The 24,890-nt window shown below is 44.6% G+C and overlaps 1 protein-coding gene across 4 annotated transcripts in view; it reads right to left on the reverse strand.

The window, feature by feature from the left end:
* The window catches only part of IL1R1 (interleukin 1 receptor type 1), a 42,128-nt gene extending 18,838 nt beyond the window's left edge, over positions 1–23,290 (reverse strand). For 2 of the 4 annotated variants that reach the window (XM_077749223.1, XM_077749221.1), the window contains exons 1-3: positions 22,674–23,287; positions 11,960–12,113; positions 7,352–7,418 (exon numbers count right to left, since the gene is read on the reverse strand). In XM_077749223.1, coding sequence (XP_077605349.1) covers positions 7,352–7,412 — 61 coding nt within the window. In that variant the 5' untranslated portion in view covers positions 7,413–7,418; positions 11,960–12,113; positions 22,674–23,287. Of the gene's footprint in view, positions 1–7,351; positions 7,419–11,959; positions 12,114–21,812; positions 21,834–22,673 lie in introns of those variants that run through there. The other 2 variants (XM_077749222.1, XM_077749225.1) reach the window with 2 other exon arrangements.
* Positions 23,291–24,890: the final 1,600 nt, after the last annotated feature.

Consider the following 24,890-nt stretch of genomic DNA (forward strand, 5'->3'; position numbering starts at 1 on the left):
TGTTGAGTAGAGAGATGGAAGAGATTTTTTTAATAAAACTGAAATCAATTTTCTAGTGATGAAAACTACAATGCTGACTTAAAAAAAAAACACTGGATATGATTAATGGAAGATTTGACAATACATAAAAAAAGATTAATGATCCTAAAAACATAGCATTAAAAACTATCCAGAATTAAACACAGAAAATTTTCAAAATAAAATTAGTTAGCTGCAGGATAACTTCAATGAATGTAATATTAATCCCTAAGAAGAAGAAGAGAGGTGGGTGAAACATAAAAAGTACTTAAAGAAATACAGGCAGGCTTTTAAGTTTTTGTTAAAATAATGTACCCACAGATCCCCAAATCACAATGAACACCAAGCAAAAAAACAAAAACAAAACAAACAAAAACAAAAACAAAAAAATGAAGAAAAATACACCAAACACAGAAATGATGTAGCCTTCTTGCCAAAAAAACAATAAAAGCCAGAAAAGAGTGAAATAAAGATAAGTACTAAAAGAAAAAATTGCCAACCTAGAATTCATGATCTTGTAAAAGTATCTTTCAAAAACAGAAGCAAAATAAACACTTTTTTCAAATTTATAAAAGCTATAAAAATTCACCATCAGTACATCTATGCTAAAATATAAAAATATTTAAGGAAGTTCTTCATAAAGAAGGAAAATAGTATCAGATGAAAAATGAATCTATATAAAAGAATAAATTCCTCCTGAAATGTTTGTTAATGTGTACATATAAAATAATTTTTATTATTTAAATATCTTTAAAGATAACTGAATGTTTAAAGCAAAAATTTTAAAAATAAGTATTGTGAGATTTATAACATATAAAGAAGTAAAACATATAGGAACAATAAGGCAGAGTTCAATATGGGAGAAGTGGATGTATATTGTTCTAAATTTTTTTATACTATATGTGACATAGTATGGTATCACTTGAAAGTAGACAGCAGTAAGTTAAAATGGGTACCATAATCCTGAGAGCAGTTATTTAAAAAAACAACAACAACAACAAGCTATTAGTATAAGCCAGACATAGGAGATAAATATGAATTATGATAATTCTCAATTCAAAAGGCAGCAAAAATCTGAAAAAAATAAAAAGGACAAGCAGAAAATAAAATATGGTTCTAAATTAAACCCAAATGTAGTAATACTCGTATTAAAATATTTTAAGGGTCTAAATGCCAAAAGGCAGAGATAATTAGACTGGATAAAGAAAGAGGCTCTAACTATATGTTGCCTAATATGCACTCACTCTCACACATACACACACTTTAAGTATAAAGACACAAATACATTAAAGGTAAAAAAGAGAAAATATACACCATAATACTAATCAAAGGAAAGTTTGAATGATTATTATATAGTCAAATTTTATAATAAAGAATATTACCAGGATAAAAATGGCCATTTCATTATAATAAAGGAGTTATTTATCAAGTAATTCTAAATGTTTATTCGCCTACTAACAGTGCTTCACTGTTAAAGCAAAAACTGATAGAACTTCAAGGAGAAATAAAGAAACTCACAATTATAGTCAGACATGTCAACACCTTACTCGCAATAATTGATAGAACAAGTAAAAACAGACAATAGCCATATAATGATAATGATATACAAGATGTGAGCACTATCAATGAATTTGGCATAATCAATTTTTAAAAATTTTTTAATGTTTATTTTTGAGAGAGAGAGTGACAGAGCATGAGTAGGGGAAGAGCTAAGAGAGAGAGGGAGACACAGAATCCGAAGCAGGCTTCAGGCTCCGAGTTGTCAGCCTAGAGCCCGACGCAGGGCTTGAACTCACAAACCATGATATCATGACCTGAGTTGAATTCTGATGCTTAACCAACTGAGTCACTTAGGTGCCCATGGCGTAATTGATATTTATAGATAATTCTACCCAACAGAGCAGAGGACACAGAAAATTTATCATATTCTTGTTCATTACCTAATACTCAATAAATTCAAAAGGATTCAAATTAGACCAAGTATGTTCCCTGGTGACAATGGGACTAAATTAGAAATCAATAAGAGAAAGACATCTAGAAATCACCCATATATTTGAAGACTATAAACCACTTCTAGATAACCCATGAGTTAAAAAGAAAGAAAAAAGGGAAGTTAAAAAGTATTTTAACCTGAATAAGGAAAACACAACATATCTAACTTGTGGAATACAATGAAGCAGTACCTAGAGGAAAATAGATAGCACTGAAGGCCTACAAAAGAAAAAAATATCTCAAATTAATAACTTCAGCTTCCACTTAAGAAATTAGAAAAAACATATATCCTATATAACATTGATCCGAAAGAAAAACTGATGAAATGAAAAACAGAAAAACGATAAAGTCAAAGATACCAAAAACTAGTTCTTTCAGTTTTCAGTTTTATAATCAATAAAATTTATATATGTCTAGCCACTAATCAGGAAAAAAGAGAGATGACATCTCTTATTAAAAGTATTTTAAAAGGATAATTAGAAAATCTTATGAACAATTTTATACCAATAAATTTAAAAACTTGAATAAAATCAGCAAATCCCTTGAAAGACAGACTATAAACTGTTTCTCATAAGAAAGAGATAGACTGAAGAGCCTTGTAAATGCTAAATAAACTAAATCTGTAGTCAAAAAACTTCTAAAAAGAAAACCAGTCCTACATGGCTTCACTGGGAGAAATAACACCAATTATATACAGAGTTTTCCAGAAAATCGAAGAGTCAATAATGCTTCCTGATTTACTCAGAGGTCAGCATTATTCAAATGTCAAAAACAAAGACATGACAAAAAAAGAAGACCACAAACCCCGCCTCATCATGAACATAGACGTAAACTGCTTTTGAAATATCTTAGCAAATTGAATCCTACAATATATCCAAAAAAAAGTAATGCATTATAATGTACACAACATCCCACAAAGTTAGGTTTACATCTTTTAAAAAATCTATGAAATTCCATATTTGAACATATCTTAAAAGAAAAATTATATGATCATCTCAATAGATGCAGAAAAAGCACTTGACAAAATCCAAAATACATTCTTGATAAAAACTCTCAGCAGACCAGAAATGGAGGGGAACTTTCTGAACCTAATAAAGGACAGGTATAAAACACCTACAGCTAATCGTATATAGTAAGATTAGGAGCAAAGCAAGGATGTCCACTCTAACCACTTCAATAGTATACTGGAAGATCTAATTAGTAAATTCAGGCAAGAAGAAGAAATGGTATCTAGATTGAAGAGGAAAGAAAAATGTCATTATTTGCAGACAACATGATCGTCTAAGTTATGTAGACTATGCTATGAAATCTACATAAGACCTGGAAGGATTAGTAAGTTGTAGGATATAATACGAATATGCAAAGTTAAATGTATTTGTATATACAAGCAAAAAATAGTTGAAAACTGAATTTTTTAAAATACCATTTCTAATAGCATCAAAAATATGAATAATTAAAGGATAAATCTGACAAAAGATGCTTCAGACCTATCCAATGAAAATTACAAAATGTGGCTTAAATACTTCTAAGTAAATGAAGAAATGTATAATCTGTTCATGGGTGAGAAGACTCAATTTTGTCAAAATGTCAGTTCTCCCCCCAAATTGATTTATATTCAATTCCATTCTATCCCAAATATGAGCAGGATTAAATTCATATAAAATTAGTCAACAACTTCGATTTCTAAAAAAATGCTTTAAGAAGTTACACGGCTTTATTTCAGCATTTATTATAAAGCCACAGAAATTAAGACAGTGTAGTATTGGGATAGAGATAAATAGGTCACCAGAATAGAAAAGAGGTCTCAGAAATAAACCACACAAAAATATTCAACTGGATTTTTTTTTTTTTTACAAAGGTGAAAAGGAAATTCAGTGAAGAAAATACAGTCTTTTCAACAAATTAGATATCCTTATGTTTAAAAGGAAAAAAAAAGGAACATTTGAGGCAGGATCTCCAGAATGCAGTGAAAGTCTCCATAAATCCACCCCTCCATAAAAACAACAAAAAGACTGGAAATTTTTTTTCCAAATCAAAGGCTTGCAATAATCAAAACATTTATTTAAGAGGTGCCTGGGTGGTTCAGCTGGTTAAGCATCTGCCTCTTGATTTTGGCTCAGGTCATGATCTCAGGGTCGTGGGATCAAGCCCTGCTTCAGGCTCCATGCTGAGTGTGGAGCCAGCTTAAGATTCTCTCTCTCCCTCTCTCTCTATACCCTTTCCCCCCACTCTCTCTCTTAAAAACAAAACAAAACAAAAGAAACAAAAACCCCCAAACATATTTATTTAATAACAACACCAGCTAAATCTCAGCGGAACAGCACAGTTTGTCTTTGTAACTTAAAGTAGTGTCATTCCCTTTTCCCAGCTCCACTATAGCCTTGAAAATCAGCAGCCCTAAAAACCCAACAGCTGTGAAAAACAGCAGGCTTTCAAGAGGAGACCAGGTTTGGAGCTCCTGAAAGAGGCCTATTTTCAGAGCAGTGCCATGATTTTACTTGACTGGGAGCTCCTTGGATAAGTCACAAAGAGTGATTTTGTCCCAAAAAACAAATAATCCAATTAAAAAATGGGCAGAAGACATGAACACATATTTTTCCAAAGAAGACATACAGATGACTAACAGACACATGAAAAAATGCTCAACATCATTCATCATCAGGGAAATGTAAATGAAAACTACAATGAGATATCATCTCACACCTGTAAGGATGGTTAAAATCAACAACACAAGAAACAACAGGTGTTGGTGAGGATGTGGAGAAAAGGGAACCATCCTGCACTGTTGGTGGGAATGCAACTGGTGCAGCCACTCTGTAAAACAGTATAGAGGTTTCTCAAAAAGTTAAAAATAGAACTACCCTGGGGCGCCTGGGTGGCTTAGTCAGTTAAGCGTCCGACTTTCGCTTAGGTCATGATCTCACGTTTCGTGGGTTCGAGCCCCGCGTCGGGCTCTGTGCTGACTGCCAGCTCAGAGCCTGGAGCCTGTTTCAGTCTGTGACTCCCTCTCTCTCTGACCCTCCCCTGCTCACACTCTCTCTCTCTCTCTCCTAGAAATAAATAAAACATTAAAAAAAATGAAAAAAAAATAGAACTACCCTAAGATCCAAGAATTACACTACTAGGTATTTATCCAAAGGATACAAAAATACCAATTCAAAGGGATACAGGCACCCCGACGGTTACAGCACTGTTATCTACAATAGCCACATTATGGAAACAGTCCAAGTGTCCATCAATTGATGCATGGATAAAGAAGATGTGGTATTATATACAATGGAATATTAGCCATAAAAAAGAATGAAATCTTGCCATTTTCAATGACATGGATGGAGCTAGAGAGTATTATGCTAAGTGAAATTAGTCAGATTACCATAAGATTTCATGTACATGTGGGATTTAAGAAACAAAACAAAGGAGGAAATCAGAAAAAAAGAGAGGTAAACCAGGAAACAGACTTTTAACTGTAGAGAGCAAACTGATGGTTACCAGAGGGGTGGTGGGTGGGAGATGTGTTAAATACATGATGGGGATGAAGGCGTCCACTTGTTGTGATGAGTACTAGTGTTACATGGAAGTACTGAATTGTTATATTGTACACCTGAAATTAATATTACGGTATGTTAACTAACTGGAATTTAAATAAAAACTTTAAACCAAACCAAACCAAACAAAGAGTGGTACTGACTTGGAGGTCTACAGGAAAAGTCCTATCCCCAGGGTGTTTGTTCAAAAAAAAAAAAAAAAAATCAATCAGTGGCAACTGTTTAACACTTCAGCTACCTGAGGCTGTGATACCATTTGGGACAAACAAGAGTCTTCTCAAAAGGAAAAGGAAGATCTGGGATGCTAAATGTCTACAAGGGGCTAGATGAGTGCACATGGATACAGGGCTGTGAGCACACTCAGTAATACCAGAGAAGGCACTAGTCTCTCAAATCTAGATGACCTTAAGGTCATACAAAAGCAGAAAGTGAAGGCTAAAGCAGAGTAGTGAACAGCTTAGTTGTTGAAGGTGAAGGCATACTCCAGCACACATAGAGCCCCTTCAGCAAAGGGTTGAAGACTTTAATTAAATCTCTGACCAAGCATTAGCAGACCAAACTGAGACTTTGGTGGCCACATACTACAGGAAATACCAACTTTACAGAATTAGCCCAAGAAAGTTATTAAACAAATGAACAGCAGCAGCAGTAACAACAACAACAAAACTAACCATGACAACAAGCCTGTGTATGGGAGCCAGGGCATGGAGGGATCACAGGGGGCACATCTGATCTCCAGAGTTACCACATTATACTACCTAAAATGCCTGTTTTCAACAAAGCATACAAATAAACAAAAAAAAGTATTCCCTGTCCACGGGGGGCGGGGGGGGGGAGGGAATAGGAAATAGAAACTCCCAGGGGGGTCCAGATATTAGATTTACTAAAGACTTTAAAATCAGCTATTATAAATACGTTCAAAGGACTAAAGGAAGCTATGTCTAATGAATCAAAGGAAAGTATGACAGCAATGTCTCAACAAATAAAGAATATCAATAAAAAGAAATTATCAAAAAGAATCAAATAGAAATTCCAGGGTAGAAAAGTCCAGTACTAAAATGAAAAATCCACTTGAAGGGCTCAACACCACATTTGAACTGGCCGAAGAAAGAACTAGTAAACTAGAAGTCGATCAACTGATTACTGGAAGATTATCCTGTCTTAAAAAGAATAAAAAATTGAACAAAGCCTCACAGACCTGTAGATCACCATCAAGAATACCAACATAAGAGTGCCTGGCTGGCTCAGTCAGTAGAGCATGCGACTCTTAATCTCAGGGTCATGAGTTCAAGTCCCATGTTGGGCGTGGAACCTCTGTATATACATGCATCCATAAAGCAATGATTAAAAAAAAAAGAATACCAACATATACATAATGAAAGTCTTAGAAGCAGTGAAAAAACAAAGAACTGTTTCTTGATGGCTTCCAGCTGTGGGTTCATAACAGCAAATTTTGACAATTCTTCTGAATGAGAGCCAGGATTTCGCCTATCACACTCTTTAATCAGCAACAAAGTCAGAGAAGGCTTGGCCCTGACATTAGAGACCTGGACTTGAGCTCCTGCTCTGACACGAGCTACATGAGCTTGGGCTCGTAACCTCACTGGGCCAGTTTCCCGTTCCGTAAGTGAGAGAATGAGGAAGGAACATCCAGCAGTACAGTTCTGTGACCAGGAGGTCACAGATTCAACAGAACAGGAGAGGGGGAAAAACGACTCTGTCATGGAAGGTACTTCATGAATTCTAAATAATAGAGTTTCTCAGCAAATAAGAACACAAGGAAAAGCTTAACTTACCGGCTTTCAGAGAAGAAATCAGTACAGCTGTGAAACCCACAAGCCTGAGTAACACTTTCATATTCTCCTGGAAAAGACAGGAATGGAAGAAAAACCAAACTAAAAATGTTACTATTCCAGAAAAATCTCTAAAACCATATACATTAACTCCCACCTGCCTCCACCCCACCCCCAAGCCCCACTGATGGGTTAGTCCCTTACATCAATGTGATCATGTTTCTGGACAGAATTGGGGACAAATTCAAACAACTTAAGATTAATAAAACATCCATCATCTGTCCCAAAATTCATTTCCCGTCTTGTTTCCCATTCAAATTTCTTCCCAATCTAATCTATGCTCCTACCAAGTGGCTAGGCCCTAAACCAGCCTGCCTCTGTTTGTGGGGATTTGTTCTGCACCTGGAATGTTCCCCATTGCTAGGACCCACATGCAAAAGTCTTCCCATACTCCCAGGCCAGCTCAAAGGTCACACCTTCATTTTATAAGGTAAGATACTAAATCGTTGGTACCAAATGATATACCTATGTAGAGATGCATCAGATAAGACTTCAAAAATAATAACTATATAAAGAAAATGCATGGTTTTTCACTTCTTTGAGGTTTTCTATCTAAAATTTCTACAGTGAACATATATTGATCTTATCACAAAGGAAAAAACAAAAACAGAAAAAGACTCCACAGCCCCTGAATGGTTTATAAGGCCACACTAACATAGCATTGGCCTCAACAGGTGTCTGTCAGTGACAGGGCTACAGATTGAACCGAGGTCCTGGTAAATTATGATTTTAACTACATAACACTTTGTCCACATCACCTAGCAGGGGGTATAACCGCATTAGGTACTTGATTGATATTGGAAGGAAAACATGCCCACTAAAATCATATGAATTGGATATAAAAAGAAAAAAATTTTCCTACCCTTCTAAACTTCTCAAACTCAAATGAATTTAATTTTCAGTATAGCCTCATTTTCCTTCAGAACATTCCTTGCAGGTGCTTCTGAACAGGGCATGACGTAAGTTTCAGTCTCGTACCTCCAGTGAATGACTGCACAAATCAAGGGCCCGTGAATACCTCAGACTCAGTAGGTTCCCAACCAAACTCATCTCCCCACCTCAATGACAGGCACAGCACTGCCCTGCACAGGCCACACATACTTCCACCCAATGAGAGACCTAGGTCAATGGCTTGAGCCCGCCACCCCCCCCAAAAGCAGCTCTCTTAACCACCCTACCCACTATCAAGTGGCCCCAATCACTCACACCCACTGCTAATGCCTCTAGCTCAAGCGATCACCAGCTCCTGCCTGGATCAATTATGGCAACAGACTTCTCACTGGTCTCTTTGCCTGTGGACGTACCACCTCCCTCTCATCCAGAGCGCCTACAGACCCACAGTTACCAAATGACCTTTTCAAAATACCTCCACTGGCTCCCCAGTGCACACAACAAAATCCAAACTGCTCAGCAAAAGCATACAGGTTCTTTGTCCAGAGGCTCTGACTTTCTTGTCCAGACTCAATGCCCCACCTCCTTGCCCCCCACCCCAGTCCACAGTTACCTTCCCATCCCCCTGTCCTTTACCTCAGAGCCTTTGCCTTCCCTAGTCCCTCCTCCCTTCACCTGGCCACCTCCCTCATCTATCAGGTCTCAGCCCCATCACCGTCCTCTCCCGTCAGACCCCAGCCCAGCTGGGCCTTCCTCCTCTGTGCTCATGCAGCTCAGAGCTCCCGGCACATCTTACTGTGGTTACGCCAGGACAGGAAGCCTCATGAGGGCAGGCACCATGACAGGCCCCTCACTGCCCCCACAGAATCCCACTACGCTTGGAGCTCAAGCCCTTAATAAATTTGCATGGAACAATGAAAAAATTAACAAAAGAAATAGCTCTCCCCTCTAACCCAACCTCAGGGGCAACGTCTGGAGTTAACCGTATAATTTCACGTTTTAACAACACCTGTCCATTAATTTTTACAGGAGATGAAATCTGCCTGTATTATCTGAGGCTATAAGTTAATTTCAAGCATAAAGCATATTGTAACTAAGCCATCACTAATTCAGACTCTAAAGGTGCACAATCATTTGAATATTACCTGGGAAATGTTCTATTTAAGAAGTGGTATTAAAACACACAAAAAAAATGTCACTATGTGCTTTTTATGTAAATGCCAAGAGAAAATAAAAAAGAAAGACTTTCTAAGCATGATAGACACTCCCATTTATAGTCTCCTCAGTTTAATCCCCAGCATGAGGATGATGATCCTGAAGCCTGGTTCAAGCCCTGAAACCTACCTCAGAGCAGTAAGACTGCATTCCTTAAATATCCTGTGATTCTGACATTTCATTCATGTAAATTGGCCTTCTACCAAGTTAGCCAAGGTTAATTGGCATTATTAGTACATGTGCCTTTAAACTGTATTCAGATTGTTAGCAGCCTGGCTTATTAGCTCTTCCTATAACCATATAGAAGTGTTTTAAGACACCCTGCTAGAGAGGCAGAAAATAAAGGGTTAAAATATTTCCCAATGACCAGGTCCAGGCCAATCAACTGCTCATGTTACTTTATCTACAACAACATAAAGGCACTATGAACTAACTGAACCATGCCAGCTACTACTTCATGCAGTTACAAGATCTGACTTGTGCGATTACTCAACAGGGAAGGAAAGGAACATGCCAGGGTGAATTTTATATATAGACTGTATCTCGAGATCTAATTCCAAATTAATTGTAGGTAAATGCTGATTCCTTACAAGTCCAAGGCCTGCCACCACAGGGCAGTGGGATATTGGACATGAGGCCTCCCTGGGCCTCAGTCTCCTCATCTGTACCAGTGGTCAAGGGGCTGGATGATCGTTGAGCCACTCCCGCTCTGTTAGTCTACAAAACGCAGGAGCCAAGCCCCAAGGGGCCTGGTTTTGCTTCACCTGCCCCAGAAGTGCTCTGGGCAAAAGCAGGGGAGGGAGTGGCCCCTTCCCCTCACCAGGGGACCTTCTGAATCCATATCAGTCACCAGGCCATGGTATGAGGTTAAGGGTCACATGACCTAAGGACAGGAAGCAGAAGGGAGGGAAGTAAAGGTGTACTGTACCCAAGATTAAACTAACCACACTCCTGACAAAAATCAGCACAAACCCCATTAGGCCCCAAAACAACACAGAAATCCCAAGAGTGATGCCAAACCTGACTGCCAACAGGTGAAAGTGTGGCTAAGTAAGGAAGTCCCTCAACAATGTCTGTGTTCTGCCACTCTCTGGCAGAGTGCTGGTGCCAGAGACAAAGGAAAATAATAATTAAATAAAATAAGAAAGCAAGAACCCACTCCTCAAGATGGTCACAACTTAAGTAGAAGTCACATGGGATCACAGGTCTGTCGCACACACCCCATCAGCGGAACATGGGATAAGAGCTCAGCCTCCGTGCCTCAGTTCCCCACTTGACAAATGGGGGTGCGGACAGCAGTACTTATATGTCGCCAGCTCGTTGTGAGGATTAAATGAGTTGTCACTGTGAGCGGTGATGCTCAAATGCTAGCTATTATAAATCACCCTCGTGCTGATGACAAATACAAGTTTTGGTAAAATGTTTTCAGATATCCATTTATTTCTTTATTCATTCACTGCTGAACTCAACAACTGCGTATTGGACATCCACCACGTGCCTGCATCTACATGTGGCCCTGAAAACCAACGGGAGTAATGAGCCGGGGTCTGGCTCAAGCAGTCTGCCTCGGGGGCCTCACTCAGCCTGGAGGACGGCTCCCGGATGAGGTGTTACCTGAACCTCAGGAGGTGGTGGGGAGCCCGTGGCAGAGATCAGCCTGTTTTGGAGCATAAACCAAAGGTCGAGAGGCAAAGCTGGGGAAGCCCAAAGTGCCCAGACACACAGTCTCGCTGTGGAGATGACTGCACTTTGTAGGTGGCCAAAAAGAAAATCACTTAAGCCACAGGGTGGTATATGATCAGATTTTCATGTTTTACAAAATCTTGGCACCCACGTGGAATACAAAGCAGAGATAAGAGGGTAGGTGGGGAGAGCGGCTGCTGTGAAAGGAAGTCTAGACGAGTAGGGATGAGGTGGGAGCCAGCGGCAGTGAGAGACAGACAGAAAGGGGCGTATCTGACACCCATTCAGAGGCCCATGGAAGAAGGGTGACAGAGGGGGTCTGGGACACACCAGCCCCTATTCATTCAGGTGGGCCCAGCAAGGGTAAGGACAGGTTCCAGAACCCACAGATGGTCCGAGGAGATGCCCAAAGGGTGACACTCCCAGCACCACGGGGCCTGCGCCTCCTGGGGCCAGCTAGCAGTGTTGCTGCCAACAGAGACTGAGAACCTGAGTGTCAGCTGAAATCTGAGTGACATGGACACAGGGCCTGGAATTTGCTGGAACTGGAGAGCATACAGCGCATTGGGAGTCATCATCACACAGGTCATAATCGTAGTGACAGGAAAGTGGCCTGGTCACTGGGAAAGTGACTGAGCAGTGACCCTGTGTGAGGCCAGAGACCCCTTCAGAAATCATATAAAGCCATGGAGCTGTCCCCACGGAAAACGTATGGACAGACATCAAATATTCGGTATGCGGTGAGAGCTATGCCCGGCTCACCTGAAGCTGAGGCTGGAGACTGCAGCTGTCTGTGAGAAAAGGCCGGTGAGCCCTCGGGGGCAAGCAGCTCTGTGACCTCGGAGCAGTGTGAAGTGGTGAGTGAGGTGGTCCTGCTTCTCAGGATGGAGGCAGCATCTTTAAGGGGCTCATCTACCTAAGGAAGGAAGCGCACACACCCGTGTAAGCCCAAATGAGGAAGCTTCAAGTCACCGACCAACCGCTGCATGGATCTCAAGTGTCCAANAAAAAAAAAAAACAGAGGCTAGAAAAATGAGTCATACATTTTTTTTATTTTGATGTTTTTTACTTTTTGAGAGAGGGAACATGAGTGGTGGAGGGGCCGAGAGAGGAGATGCAGATTTTTGAGTCACATGTATAAAGAGCAAGATGTCCCACAGTCCTCTGAGACGACGGTTTCAGAAAATCAAATCACGGGTGTGAGAAATACCAACAGGTGGACAAGCACCGTCTCTTCTGGGAAAAAAACGCACACAACGTGGTCCCTGACCAGCCCCAGGGGAGCAGAAAGGTGGGGCCACCTGCGGGGACGTCACTGCTTTATGCACTTGGAAAATAAAGCGCAGAGAAAGACCCAGGTGCCAGGAGGAAATGAACGGCCCCCTCTGTAAGACCAGGCACACTGGGGGTCCTCAGCCTTCCTTATATCAGGCATATGAATGCACCTGCATTCCAAATTGCAGAGTTTGAAACCACTTCCAAAAAGCTGAGCTCTTAGGTCCAGTTGATGCTCCACCATCCTTTCCCTGGTTTTACAGTTTCCTTTTAATATTTGGAGTCTGACATCTTCTTCAGGTCTGATTCATTTCCTTAGGCCTTTGAAGGCTGGTAAGGGTGAGCCTAAGGCCTTTTAATGTCCAATCACTAAAATGGCCTGACTAATGCAACACAAACACGTCATTTAAACAGACTAACCACTACTGCCTGATTACTCACGTTAGATTTATGAGAAGATACACAGCATAACATTAAGGGGTCAGAGGCCCAGTGGCTTATCCACATGAAGGGTACAGAACACAGAATCAAAGACTCCCTGATCTTCCTGTCCCCTGTCCAAGGCACAGTGCCCTCCCGATCTCCACAGCATGGCTCGGAAATGAGTGCAGCAGGGGGCAACTGCTTGGGGGATGTCAGAGGAATTATGGGAGCGGGGGAGGATGGGCAAGAGGAATGAATTTACTTGGAAAGTTCTGGAAACCTTTTGCAGAATTGACTTCCCACCTCCCCTAAACCACTTCACTTTCCCTCTTCCTCTTTGCCCCAGAAAGTTCTTAAAAAGAACGTTTGTATTCTGTTTCCACTTCCCATCCTCTGCTGTTTGGTTTATAGGGTCTTCTCCTTGCCCGGCTGCAAGGACGCGACCTTGGGCTTCCGTGGCGTCTCTCAGGGGCTTCCCAGGACTGTCACTTTATTCTATGGCTCCCAGTCCACCTGCTTCTTCTGCAACGTCCAACCAGCCGATTCTGACCCCAAGCCTTCCCCAGGGGCCCCTGTAGAGGCCCCTGTCCTCCGTGCCCAGGACCACAAGTCACAGAAGGCACAGGGCACCCAGTGCCTCAGATCTCTGGCTCTGGGACCCAAGGCTTGGACAGCATCAGTGGCTCCCCCAGCTGCTGGCCTTCCCTACCTGGACCAGGAGAGAAAGGTACAGAATGGACCCTCTCCCTCTCCCATACTCCTTTGAGGGAGCCCCATCCTATTTACCCTGCATGTGGTAAGAGCTCAGGAAGGAAGGAAGGGAGGGAGGGATTCACAGATCCACTATCTTCACATTCGACTACACGGGGACAAAAATCTGGCCTCGAATCAAGGGGGAGAAAGGACAGAATACAGATACTCAGTGTGTGTCAGAGAAGAGAAATGCAAGGGAACCCCCCAGGAGAAGGAAGGCTACCACTTTAGGGGTTACACAAAGGACACAGCCCGGAAGCCAGGCAGGATGCTGGGGGACAGCAGATGGAGAGGGACCAGACACTTGGAGGGATTCCTGCCAGAAGGGATACCTGCCACGTCAACCTCCCTTGTGCAGAAGCAACTGAGCAAAGCCTGCTGTGAGTTTTGCAATTGGTTTACAAGTAAAATTCAAAACATTTTTTAGAAAGTATTGACAATAAAAAACGTCACGTATTTATTCCACTGTGTTATTTTTCTGATGAATTTTCCACAAAGAACAATTATTAAGGAAGGGGAAACGATTAATGCACCCAAGAAATTAACAAGCCCTACCCGTAGGGGCAGTGACGTCTGTTCCACAGGCAATTTCCCACCCTGCCTACCCTCCTCTCCATGGCAGTTCCCAGCTCTTGTGCAGAAGCCCAGAGGTGCACTGAGGGGCTGACGCCCAACCAGGGTGGTCAGCCAGGGTCTGGCATGACAGGAGGCCTCATCGGTCGGCCCCCTGCCCCCAGCAGCCTGGTCTATTCCCTGCAGTGCCCCAGGGTGCAAAACAGGAAACACAGTCTTCTATGACAATTACATGAGAGGTGCAGTTCCCCTTGCTTGTTGGCGATGATAACGTATTTGGAAACTGGAAGCTGGTACATCACACCATGATCGTGTGGCACATGAAGCTCCTTGTTTATTGAAGATAAAGTGGAGGGGCACCTGGGTGGCTCAGTAGGCTGAGGATCCAACTCTTGATTTTGTCTCAGGTCAGGATCCCAGGGCCTAAGGATCAAGCCTCTCACCAGGCTCCTAGTTGAGCATGGAACCTGCCCAAGATTCTCTCTCTCTCTCCTTCTCCTTCTACCCCTCTCCCTTACTTGCACACTGATACTCTCTCTAAAATTTAAAAAGATAAAACGGAAATGTGGATTTGAGGCATAAAGCAATGTCCTACTAGACCTAGAATAACAAATTTCAACATGAACTAAATCACAAAAGCAGAGATCAAGTATACGAATTACCAATGAACGTACAGGCCTCAAACAAAAGTGCCCCGCTTTTCACATAGCGCATCACACGGTCTGCAAGGAACTCCATATCCAGCACAGACACAGGAAAAGTGACAGCTGGGGGACAGAGGGACTGTCACCAGAACCCAAGTGGCTTCTGCAAGGCCCAGGGCCCCAGTGCAGACGGAAGGGGCATTTATTCCTACTTTGTGGCCACAGTGCATCTATTAACGCCTCCCTATTCTGGAAGAATTTCCCACAACCTTGAGGAATTTCCTTCCTACTCCTGAGGAATTCCCCCACATTGTGAATCTAGCTTTCCAGGACAAAAGCCAGGCACAGGACAGAGGTGGCATGCATTGGACACACCCCAGACATCATGAAGATGCACGTGCTGTGTGGGTCCCCTTCGGGGAGAGGGGAAGCCTCTAGAGGCACCGGGCTCTGGGAGCAGCGTCTGAGCCCCGGCTGTACTGTCCCGCCAAGGACCTGCGTAGAGAAGACCCTGGTGTGGTTCGTGCTCTTCCTGCCTACATTAACCTCTAAGATGGCCCCCCTGGACTGTCCCCTGCCCAGCCACATATCAGGAGGGGCCCTGAATGGGCACACAGGTAGACATCCCAATCCATACATCCAAGTCCACCCACCCCAATACAGCCTTGGCCACTCAGCAGACCAGGGAGGGACCCTGGCAGCAGATCCCATAGGGGAATGACCTAAGAAGGAGACCTATATATACTCTGTCCAAGCTGTCTGAACAAGGCATTCGGGGGGCCCGGGTACCTGGGTCATGGCCATGCTGCTGTTCCTACACATTCCAAGTAGGCATGTCCTTTCGGCCCTACAGACTCCCGGCCATGCTGAGGCCCACAGCTGGCTGAGAAGCAGAGCAGAACCCTCCAAAGAACAGGGCTGGATGGGACCTCTCTTGCCTGCTTCTAAGGGAAGTTCTGTGGCAGCCAAACCTCTGCAGAAACCCAAGAAGAGAGAGAAGGCAGCAGCAGATGCCCCTCCTTCTTCCAGGGACCTGAAGAGCCCCACATCTGAAATTTAAACGGAAATCCTAATGGTACTTTCCACATTTCCACCTCATACCAGCTCACTGTTCACAATGAGTGCCTTCCAAATACAAATGCAGCATCATTTAACACAACTTCTCATCCCAAACATTATTCAATGTGTGTATATATGTATAGTTGAGCTAATGGGGAAATGTTCAGAGAATTAGGCTTCAGCTAAGCGACTGTAACTGAGAAGGGACTGTGGATAGTCCCTGGAAGAAATAAGGACTAAAGCACGTTCTTCAGCTCAGGAATCACCACAACCTCCATGCTCTATTGAAAACCATCTCTTTGGAGCACCTGGGTGGCTCAGTCAGTTAAGCATCCAGTTGGTGATTTCAGCTCAGGTCACCATCTCATGGTTTGTGGGTTTGAGCCCCACATCGGGCTCTGTGCTAACAGCATAGAGCCTACTTGGGATTCTGTCTTCCTCTCTCTGCCCCTCCCCTGCTCACTATCTATCTCTCAAAATAAATAAACATTAAAAAAACAACAACAACATTGAACACATAAGGGGAATGGAGTATGGCATTAAAATCAAGCCCACAATTATGACCTTTACCTGTTACAAGGATTCAAACAGCAATTAAACAGTCTCCAAACTGTCATGGCCCAAAATGTCCATTTTAAAGACCAGGCATAAAGGAACTTGCTCATAACGCCATAAAACCACATGACTGTGGGAAATATTTTAGAATTCTGGACTTGCACAAGTCCTTCTTTCATAATCTAGAATCAGCAAATCCCCAAGGAGAAGCTGTAGGCAGCCAGGCAACTCAGAGTCTAACTTCCTAGGGCACTGATTTTACTCAAGGATTTTCTGGCCAGAGTTATTTTTCTATTAGAGAAAACACGGCTATATTGTGAAATGGAAAGAAAAATCTCCAAGAGGTAAAACATGAGTCATCAGAGAAATAGCCTTTAAGGTGAGCCAATTTGGAGGGCTGGATTGAGCATTATTTTTCATTTCTCAAGAAGAGTCCCTCGGTGGTAAAATCGGAGAGGCGCTGCCCTACGAAAATACCCACAGTCATGTCTGCTCGCCCCCAGTCATGAGAAACAGAACCATGAGGGCCACATAGAGTCGCACCGTGGGGCCAGGCTGACAGTGCAACGTAACCCTAACAGTGAGGAGCCTCCCCAGGACGGGAAGGGAAACAAGGATTTGAACACAAAAGGGGGTCATCACAGTGTGATGTAACTGTTTCCATTCTGCAGAGAGGAGCAACATGTACCCCCTACCACACACAGATATCCCAAAACCCAACTGTGCGCTCAGCGTAGCTATCACTGACCTTCCCCCAGAGGAAAAAGTTGTATAAAACTATGAGCAAACAAAACCACTCCCGTGATGAGGGAACAGAGACAAGCATCATCTCAGAAAGGCTGAGAAACACTGAAACTTTGGAGACTTTCCTATCAGATGATCCAAAAGCCTGGCTCGCAGCAGACCCATCCGGCGTGTTTACCCACACGAATGAGGCAAGGAAAGGTTTTTAATCACCAAACGCTATCACGCACAGGGATATGGAGATAAAGCAAACACACCACAGACGTTTTAGGTGTAGCTATACAGTCTAAGTTGTTCCGCTATTACAAGGCACAAAGCCACCGGATTGGTGATTTCATGTGGGGTTTAAGGGCAACGGGGAAAATAAGGCACAGAAGGACAGGATTACCATCACCAGAGGGCGATGAACAGGAATCAGCCAGACCTACCTCTTGGTGGCTGGACTGAATATTAACACAGCCTAATTTCTCCCCAGCGAACCCTCTAGGGCTCTGCTGTCCTGTCCCTTGTACCCTTTTAAATGCTCTGCCCAGGCCTATCAGCCCTCCAGCACAACTCCAATCTGGTGCTTGCGAAGGGCCTGATACGGAGTCCTGCCCCACAGGGCCTACCCCCACGCACCGCCTTGCAGCGGTGAGAACAATTTTGTTTCTCTAAGTGGCAGCTACAGGTAGCCTCAGGGACTAGACATTCCCTGTACAAATTTTTCTTTGTTTTCATTCCTGTGGCTTTTTCACCAAGATGAAATATGCATAGAGTGAAACACACAGTACATCTTCAGTGTATAATTCCATTAACTGTGACAACTGTATACACCGGAATACGCCATCAAGATAGAGACCATCTCCATCCTCCCCTAAAGTTCTCTGGTGTCCGTTACTAGCCACCCCTCACCACACAGGACTCCATGTTCTGATTTCTGTTATCAGCAATACGACCTTTTAACAGTTTACTCTGGACGGCTGGCCTCCACCCCATCAGGGCCCTGCTATGTCAGGGTGCAAGGGGCATCAGGGATTCAATCACTCACTACCAAGTGATGCGAGGGAAACACTAGTTCTCAAAGGAGCCAGCACGGTTGCCAGTGTGGAAAATGGGACACCTAGGGTGATCACAACGAGGCACTTAGTAGGAGAGGCAGTTCACGAAGTAAAGATGGCTTCTTGTGCTGCCTGACTTCCAAGCATCTCACGGCATTTATCATTTGGGGAGGCTAGTGCCTAATTTCATCCTACATTTACATATTGTTGGCACACTTTTCGTACCTACTGAATTTTCCAGGAATGCAATTACGGTGAAAACAGAGAGGACTTGGCTTTGACGACCACTTAGACCTTGCGCAAGAGTCACTCATCGCTCAGTGGTACTTGGATCCCCCCACCCCCCACGACGCCTCTCTTCCAGATCACACCTGGAGTGTCCTCTGTGATCCTACAGTCTGGCCTCCATAACACATGTGGCAGCCTTACTGGGTGCTGGTTTGGCGCTGCCCAAGCATCCATCCGCACAGCGATCCTTTACGTCTAGCTATTATAAAGATTATTTGGAAATTACATTGCCAGTTTTATTACATCATTTCAGAATTGCAGATATTTGCATTAAAGGGGGTCAGGCGTAAGTGATGAGTCTACTCCTGAAGCCAAGAGCACACTGCATATGCTGTATGTTAGCTCATTGGACAATAAATCACATATTAAAAAAAGAGGGTGTAAGGGGTTTGGAATGAGCCAAGAAGCGCTGCTCTAAGTGACAGCACTTAACTCTTGATTTAACTCCGGGTCAGGAGTCATGGGCTGTGTTTGCTGGTGGCCTTCAGTGCTCTGGTTTGCCAAGCCGCACGTGCAGAGCTCAGGATGCAGAGGTCACCTCCCCCACCTCCTACGAGCACCCTAAGTCCAGCTGAAACTTGGTTACCAAACTGCAGTGTCGATGGGGAATCGCTTCAAGAGAGCCTAAAAGTTGCTCTTGGCCCCTCTTCAATGGGGACCTCAGAGGAAAGGGCCCACTTTTCTCTGCACCAAGCCTTCTTTTACTTCTCCTGAGCACCTCATTCACAGCTTGAAGACACAGACAAACGTGCCCCACCAGGTTTCCTCTCTCCCACCACTGTCTGCAGGAAAGCACACGGGTGTTGTCAACCGTGGTTATGCATTTAGAACCACCCGAGGCTTTAAAAACCCCAGTGCCTGGGCGCACCCCCAGAGACGCTGGTTTGTTTGCTCTGAGGTCTAGTCCTGGCATTTCTCATCAGAGTACTTCAGGCAGTGCTGAGGTACAGGCAAGGCTGGGGTCCCCAGCTTACCCCCAGATTTGGAGCTCCACTTGGCAACTTTGCAAATAGGTACTTCATGAAGGTTTACGTTTGACACTTTTCTAGACTCACTGCAGGCTCTGCTTCATCCCCGCTCTTATTTTGCTATCATCCTATTTTTAATTTATGGCATCATGTAACTCCTTTCTGGAACAGGTAGGGATGGGGGAAAGCCTCCATCACTCTGCCACGTGTATACAAGAAGAGACAGCGCAGAGTTTAAGCATCCAAACCTTCAGGAATCCCGGCTCCTTTCAACACTTGGTGAGATTGCTCTGGCTCCAGGGCTCCCCCAGAGTCCCCCCCACCTCAGTGCTGAGCACGGCCAGCAGGCTGCAGCAGCAGTTCCTGGGGTCACAGCAGGTAAGGGCAGGGTGGAAGAAGCGGGTGACCAAAGCTGCTGATGGCACAGATCCTGCTAGACGGCCTGACGAAGCCAAAACCTCAATGAAAGGAAAACACAGACCTAAATACAAACAGCAGCAGATGGGGAACGTCGAGAGGCTGGGCCACGGCCAGTGAGCCTCGGTGCCTCCTGATGACAGCTGTCCTTCACCATGGCAAGTTCACAGTGAGTCTGTCATGTAGCATGACTCTGTACACCCCTCCTCCCTGTGCTGTGGTAGTTGCAACTGCCCAGCTTTGCCACTGTGATTAATAAGACACTCTGTTTGGGGTGCCTGGGGGGCTCAGTTGGTTAAGCGTCCGACTTCGGCTCAGGGCACGATCTTGCGGTTCGTGGGTTCGAGCCCCATGTCAGGCTCTGTGCTGACAGCCAGCTCAGGGCCTGGAGGCTGTCTTCGGATTCTGTGACTCCCTCTCTCTGATCCTCCCCTGCTCACTCTGTCTCTCTCTCTCGCTCAAAAAATATAAAATAAAACATTAAAAAAAATTAGACACTCTGTTTACAACGTCATCTCTGCCTGCTCCCAGGTGGACACCCATCTCCGCTGATGCATCCCAGCCACAGTGGTTTCCATGTGCCATGATCCAAGGGCATGGCCGAGCCCTAGAGCATATCTCGGCACCCTTAGGAACCTAAGACAGCTTAGAAGCTGTCTCTGTATCTGTTACCTTCGTGCCCCCTCCGGCGGAGACACTAAAGGGTGTCCGGCCTGCAGGCAGCCAGTGTGCCCACTCTCCATTCAAAGAGGCAGAGTTCAAAGAACCCCCTTATGCAGAGACTGTGGCTGTCCTGTGACTTCACCACAAGGACTCGCATCCGTTACAGGGCAAGGATTTTCATCTCTCCCAGTCAACAGCTCTATTCTTAGTACTTGGACCAGTGCCTGGCACATGTAGATATTCAATAAACATTTGTTAAATAAACAAGTGAATATAAGTAGTATTTCACCAACAGGAAAAGAATTACCCAAAAGATGCTATTTTAAAAAGCCATAGAGAAAGCCTTGTTGCATCATGCCACACAGGGCTGAGTGGAGCCTATTTAAAAAGGAGGGTTTAGGGGCACCTGGATGGTTCAGTCGGTTAAGCGTCTGACTCTTGATTTCGGCTCAGGTCATGATCTGATTTGCGAGTTTGAGCCCCCACTCAGGCACTGACAGCTCAGAGGCTGCTTGGGATCCTCAATGCCCCTCCTCCCACCCCACCCCACCCCCGCAAATAAATAAGTAAACAAGAAAGAAAGAAAGAAAGAAAGAAAGAAAGAAAGAAAGAAAGAAAGAAAGAAAGAAAGAAAGAGGAGGATTTAGTTCTGCCCTGCCAAGGTCATGTGAAAATTCAAGTCAAATAACCTTTCTGGAACCACGTGGCAGCCACCCAAATGTGGACAGGGCCAGGTGATGCTCCGCACGCTGCAGACTGGCAGCTAGCCAAACACCGCTGAAAATACACAAAGGATTCCACGTCCCTTTTCGCATCAATCCCACCCCAAAGGCCCCACGTTTTCATTTGGCACAAAACATAAGACAGGGTGTGGATACAGAATATTAAATAAGAAATTAAAAGCAGTCAAGAGAAAAAAAAGGTGGCGGTAGTTGCGCAGTAAACTGGGCGGGGAAAGGCGCAGCAAACTTCCCAGCACTCCCTACCCCCACCCTGCATCCCCGGCCCTCCTCAGTTCACCAACAGTCCTGGAGTTAAACATTCACCTTCCAGAAGCTTGGTACCAAGCCGTGGTGACCCAGACAGCATCTTCCAATGACAGATGGATCTCTGCTCACCTTTTCTTCAAGGCATCAGTAGCCCAGAGAGGTACCTTACTCGGTTCCTACGCTGTGGAGCTAAAACCCCTAGAAGGTGCCCATCTGATAAGTACCTTCTGCCACCAGGAATCGCTGGGGCATCTGCCCTGGCAGGAGTTCACACGCCCTCAGCAGCACAGAAGAGAAAGCCCTGGAAGGCACTGACCATGGAAGCTACCATGCAGTAAAGCAGAAGGCATAGCTTTAGAGTCCCAAGGGCTCACTCGTCTTCTGGGTGCCAGTCCCCTGAATCAGTCACCCTGTCTAAACCTCTGCTTCCTCTGCTGCGAGAGGAAGGTGACAATAGCATGTCTCTCACGAGACTTTGGGGAAGATAAAAGAGAAGTGTAAAGAGCCTTATAAACTGTGAAGTCCTGGACCTGCCTGTTGTGAATGACGGTCTTCTTCACGTCTGTAGCATCAGCCTTTCCCTGGGGTTGGGGGAGCATAAGTTTTCCTCCCACACGGCGTGTAGGGCATTCCCCTACTTTTGTTGAGCAGAGTGACCCCTCTGAGCCTAAACCCCGGAGAGGGACACTCCTGAAACAGCCGTACTTGGCTGGATTCAAATGCCTGTAAGCAGTTTACACACACACACACACACACACACACACACACACACACACACACTGCAACAACCCTCCAGGACCATCAGCAAGTTCCCCCCAAAGGGATCTGAACAATCCTTATTCCGGTTTCACACAAAAATAAAAACAAACAAAACCCCCACAGGTTTCACCGCCATCACCTTCTTCCACAACAAACTGACAACCAAGGCTGACTTAAAAAAGGCACTTTCCCCGCAGTTGGCACGGAAGGGAAAGGTGTCAAAGCCGCTGTGGGTCCCCGNCCGCTCATCCCCGGGGGCCCCGGGCTCCCGCACCACGGAGGGGCAGTGACCGTGGTCCCACCCGAAGTGACTTGGGACGACTCACCTGGCTACCACCCAACTGCGGGGTCCCTGGGCATGAGTTCAGCGAATGGAGCTCGGGACTTTCGGGTCCAGGACAAACACTTTCCAGGCCAAGAGACCAGATAGTGTCGGTCAGCCACTGGAACCTGAGGCCAGGCCCCTGCTCTCACACTGGCTCTAGGAACTTTCACGAGTCACCAAATTCTTGGTACCTCCGTTTCCTCTTCAGCGAAAAGGAATCATAACAGCACCTATCTCGTGGAGTGGTTGGGGAGATTACGTAAATTAATACTGTAAACCAGCGCCAGGTCACAGGAGTGACCCAGGAGTCACTCCTACTTGTTATTGTTTTGCGCCCGATGAAAAAAACAGCTTATCGGTGGTACGGTCTTGATACCAGACTTCTTGGCCTGACCAGGTATTCTTTTAAGCTTAAAACCCACTTACTCCCATCCACACATTTTGCACATGAGAACTGGTACCCATATCAATGTAGTGAATGGCCAGGGTGAGGCGTGGACCTTGGTGCCGGGAGGGAAAGACGCTGGGGTATCAGCAGAAGCTGGCTTGGGCTCCAAGCCCAATAGCCAGAGGTTTGGAAGCTGCTCTTCCCTTTCCACAACTCTGTACCTCCAGCAAGTGCCTGGACCCTGACTTGTTTTGAGGACCTAAGGAGCCATCCTCCTCCCAGGAGACATGGGGTAAATGATGATTGCTTCCTTCCTAACAGAACACACACACCCACCCCCTTCCTGTATCCCTTCCAGGCTGGGCAGGTGCTTGTTTCCCTAACCCATCCCTTGATATCTCTGTCAGAAACCCAAGAATTGAGAATAACCCTGGCCTCAGCTGGCCCAGATAATTCTGGGCTGGAGGAAAGCATACAGAAACCAACAGCAATAACTCATCAACGCTAATGCTGACTTGTGGCCTGTATGATGATGATGTCTCATTTTTTAAAAAAATTTTATCTCATTCCAGCGCTTGCATCTGGTTCCTCTTTCTCCAAGGAACAGGCTTAACTCTGGGGCCAGTGACATGGTATTATGAGAATTCACCAGGGGCGCCTGGGTGGCTCAGTGGCTGGGGTCATAATCCCATAGGTTCATGAGATCGAGCCCCACATCGGGCTCTATGCTGACCGAGCTGAGCCTGCTTGAGATTCTCTCTCTCTCTCCCTCTCTCTCACTGCCCCTCTCCTGCTCACTCGCTCGCTCTCTCTCAAAATAAATAAATAAACTTAGAAAAATAGCTTAAAAAAAAAATTCACCAGATGTCCACATCTCTTTAGTATTCCTTTTTGGAGTGGTGGTTCTCAAAACCTTGATTATACATTAGAATCATCAAGAGAGAGATCTGGACCATATCCTCTGAGGATTCTCAGTGTATGCCCTTCCTATCAAGCTGCTCAAACCATCAGACCGTCTTTGAGAAGAGTATCTAATAATGCGCAAGAAACAGAGTCCTGTAAACCACCTGTGAGGATCCATGAACGAAGCTGACTTCGGTTGTGGAAAATAAAATGACATTTTGCACACAGGGCCTCTGTGATTCTTGCTACGCCTGTTTTTTGTTATTTATAGACCTGCCAGTAACTGCTCAAAGAACCACAGTGTTCCCTGAGATAGGTTTAAAAACCACTGTCCTACATGGACTTCCTTCCACAGCCTAGTTTTTCGTTCCTTCACACAGTTTCCATCTCCTGACCTCCACATAACCACATTTTCAATCTGTGTCTCATATTACCTCCCATGACTGCCACTTGTCCATTTTCATTGGTTCAGTACCATCCCTTTCTCTAAGCATTTCCTTGTGGGCTTCTCTGATCATCTTGCTGTTCAGATTCCTCTGATGTTGCAAGACCTTTGCCAATCAGAAAGCCGCATGTGACCCAGAGATGAGAGTTGATGAGAAACTGTAAAATATCATAAAATTGCCAACGGCAATAAACTATTTCTTAACTTCCTTTCTAAGACGAGGACAAAAAGATGAACATGGCAGGCAGCCCAGCCAACTTATTGTTCTAATTGCGGCTTTAATCTTGCCCAATGAAAGCAACTGAGGGTGCCTTGGTGGCTCTGTCGGTTAAGCGTCTGACTTCAGCTCAGGTCATGATCTCACCACTCTTGAGTTCTAGCCCTGTGCCAGGCTCTGTACTGACAGCTTGGAGCCTGCTTCAGATTCTGTGTCTCTCTACCCCTCTCCCGCTCATGCTCTGTGTTCTCTAAAAAAATAAATA

Source organism: Crocuta crocuta, unplaced genomic scaffold (genome assembly GCF_008692635.1).
Source record: "Crocuta crocuta isolate KB4526 unplaced genomic scaffold, BGI_CrCroc_1.0 scaffold118, whole genome shotgun sequence".
Classification (NCBI taxonomy): Eukaryota; Metazoa; Chordata; class Mammalia; order Carnivora; family Hyaenidae; genus Crocuta; species Crocuta crocuta.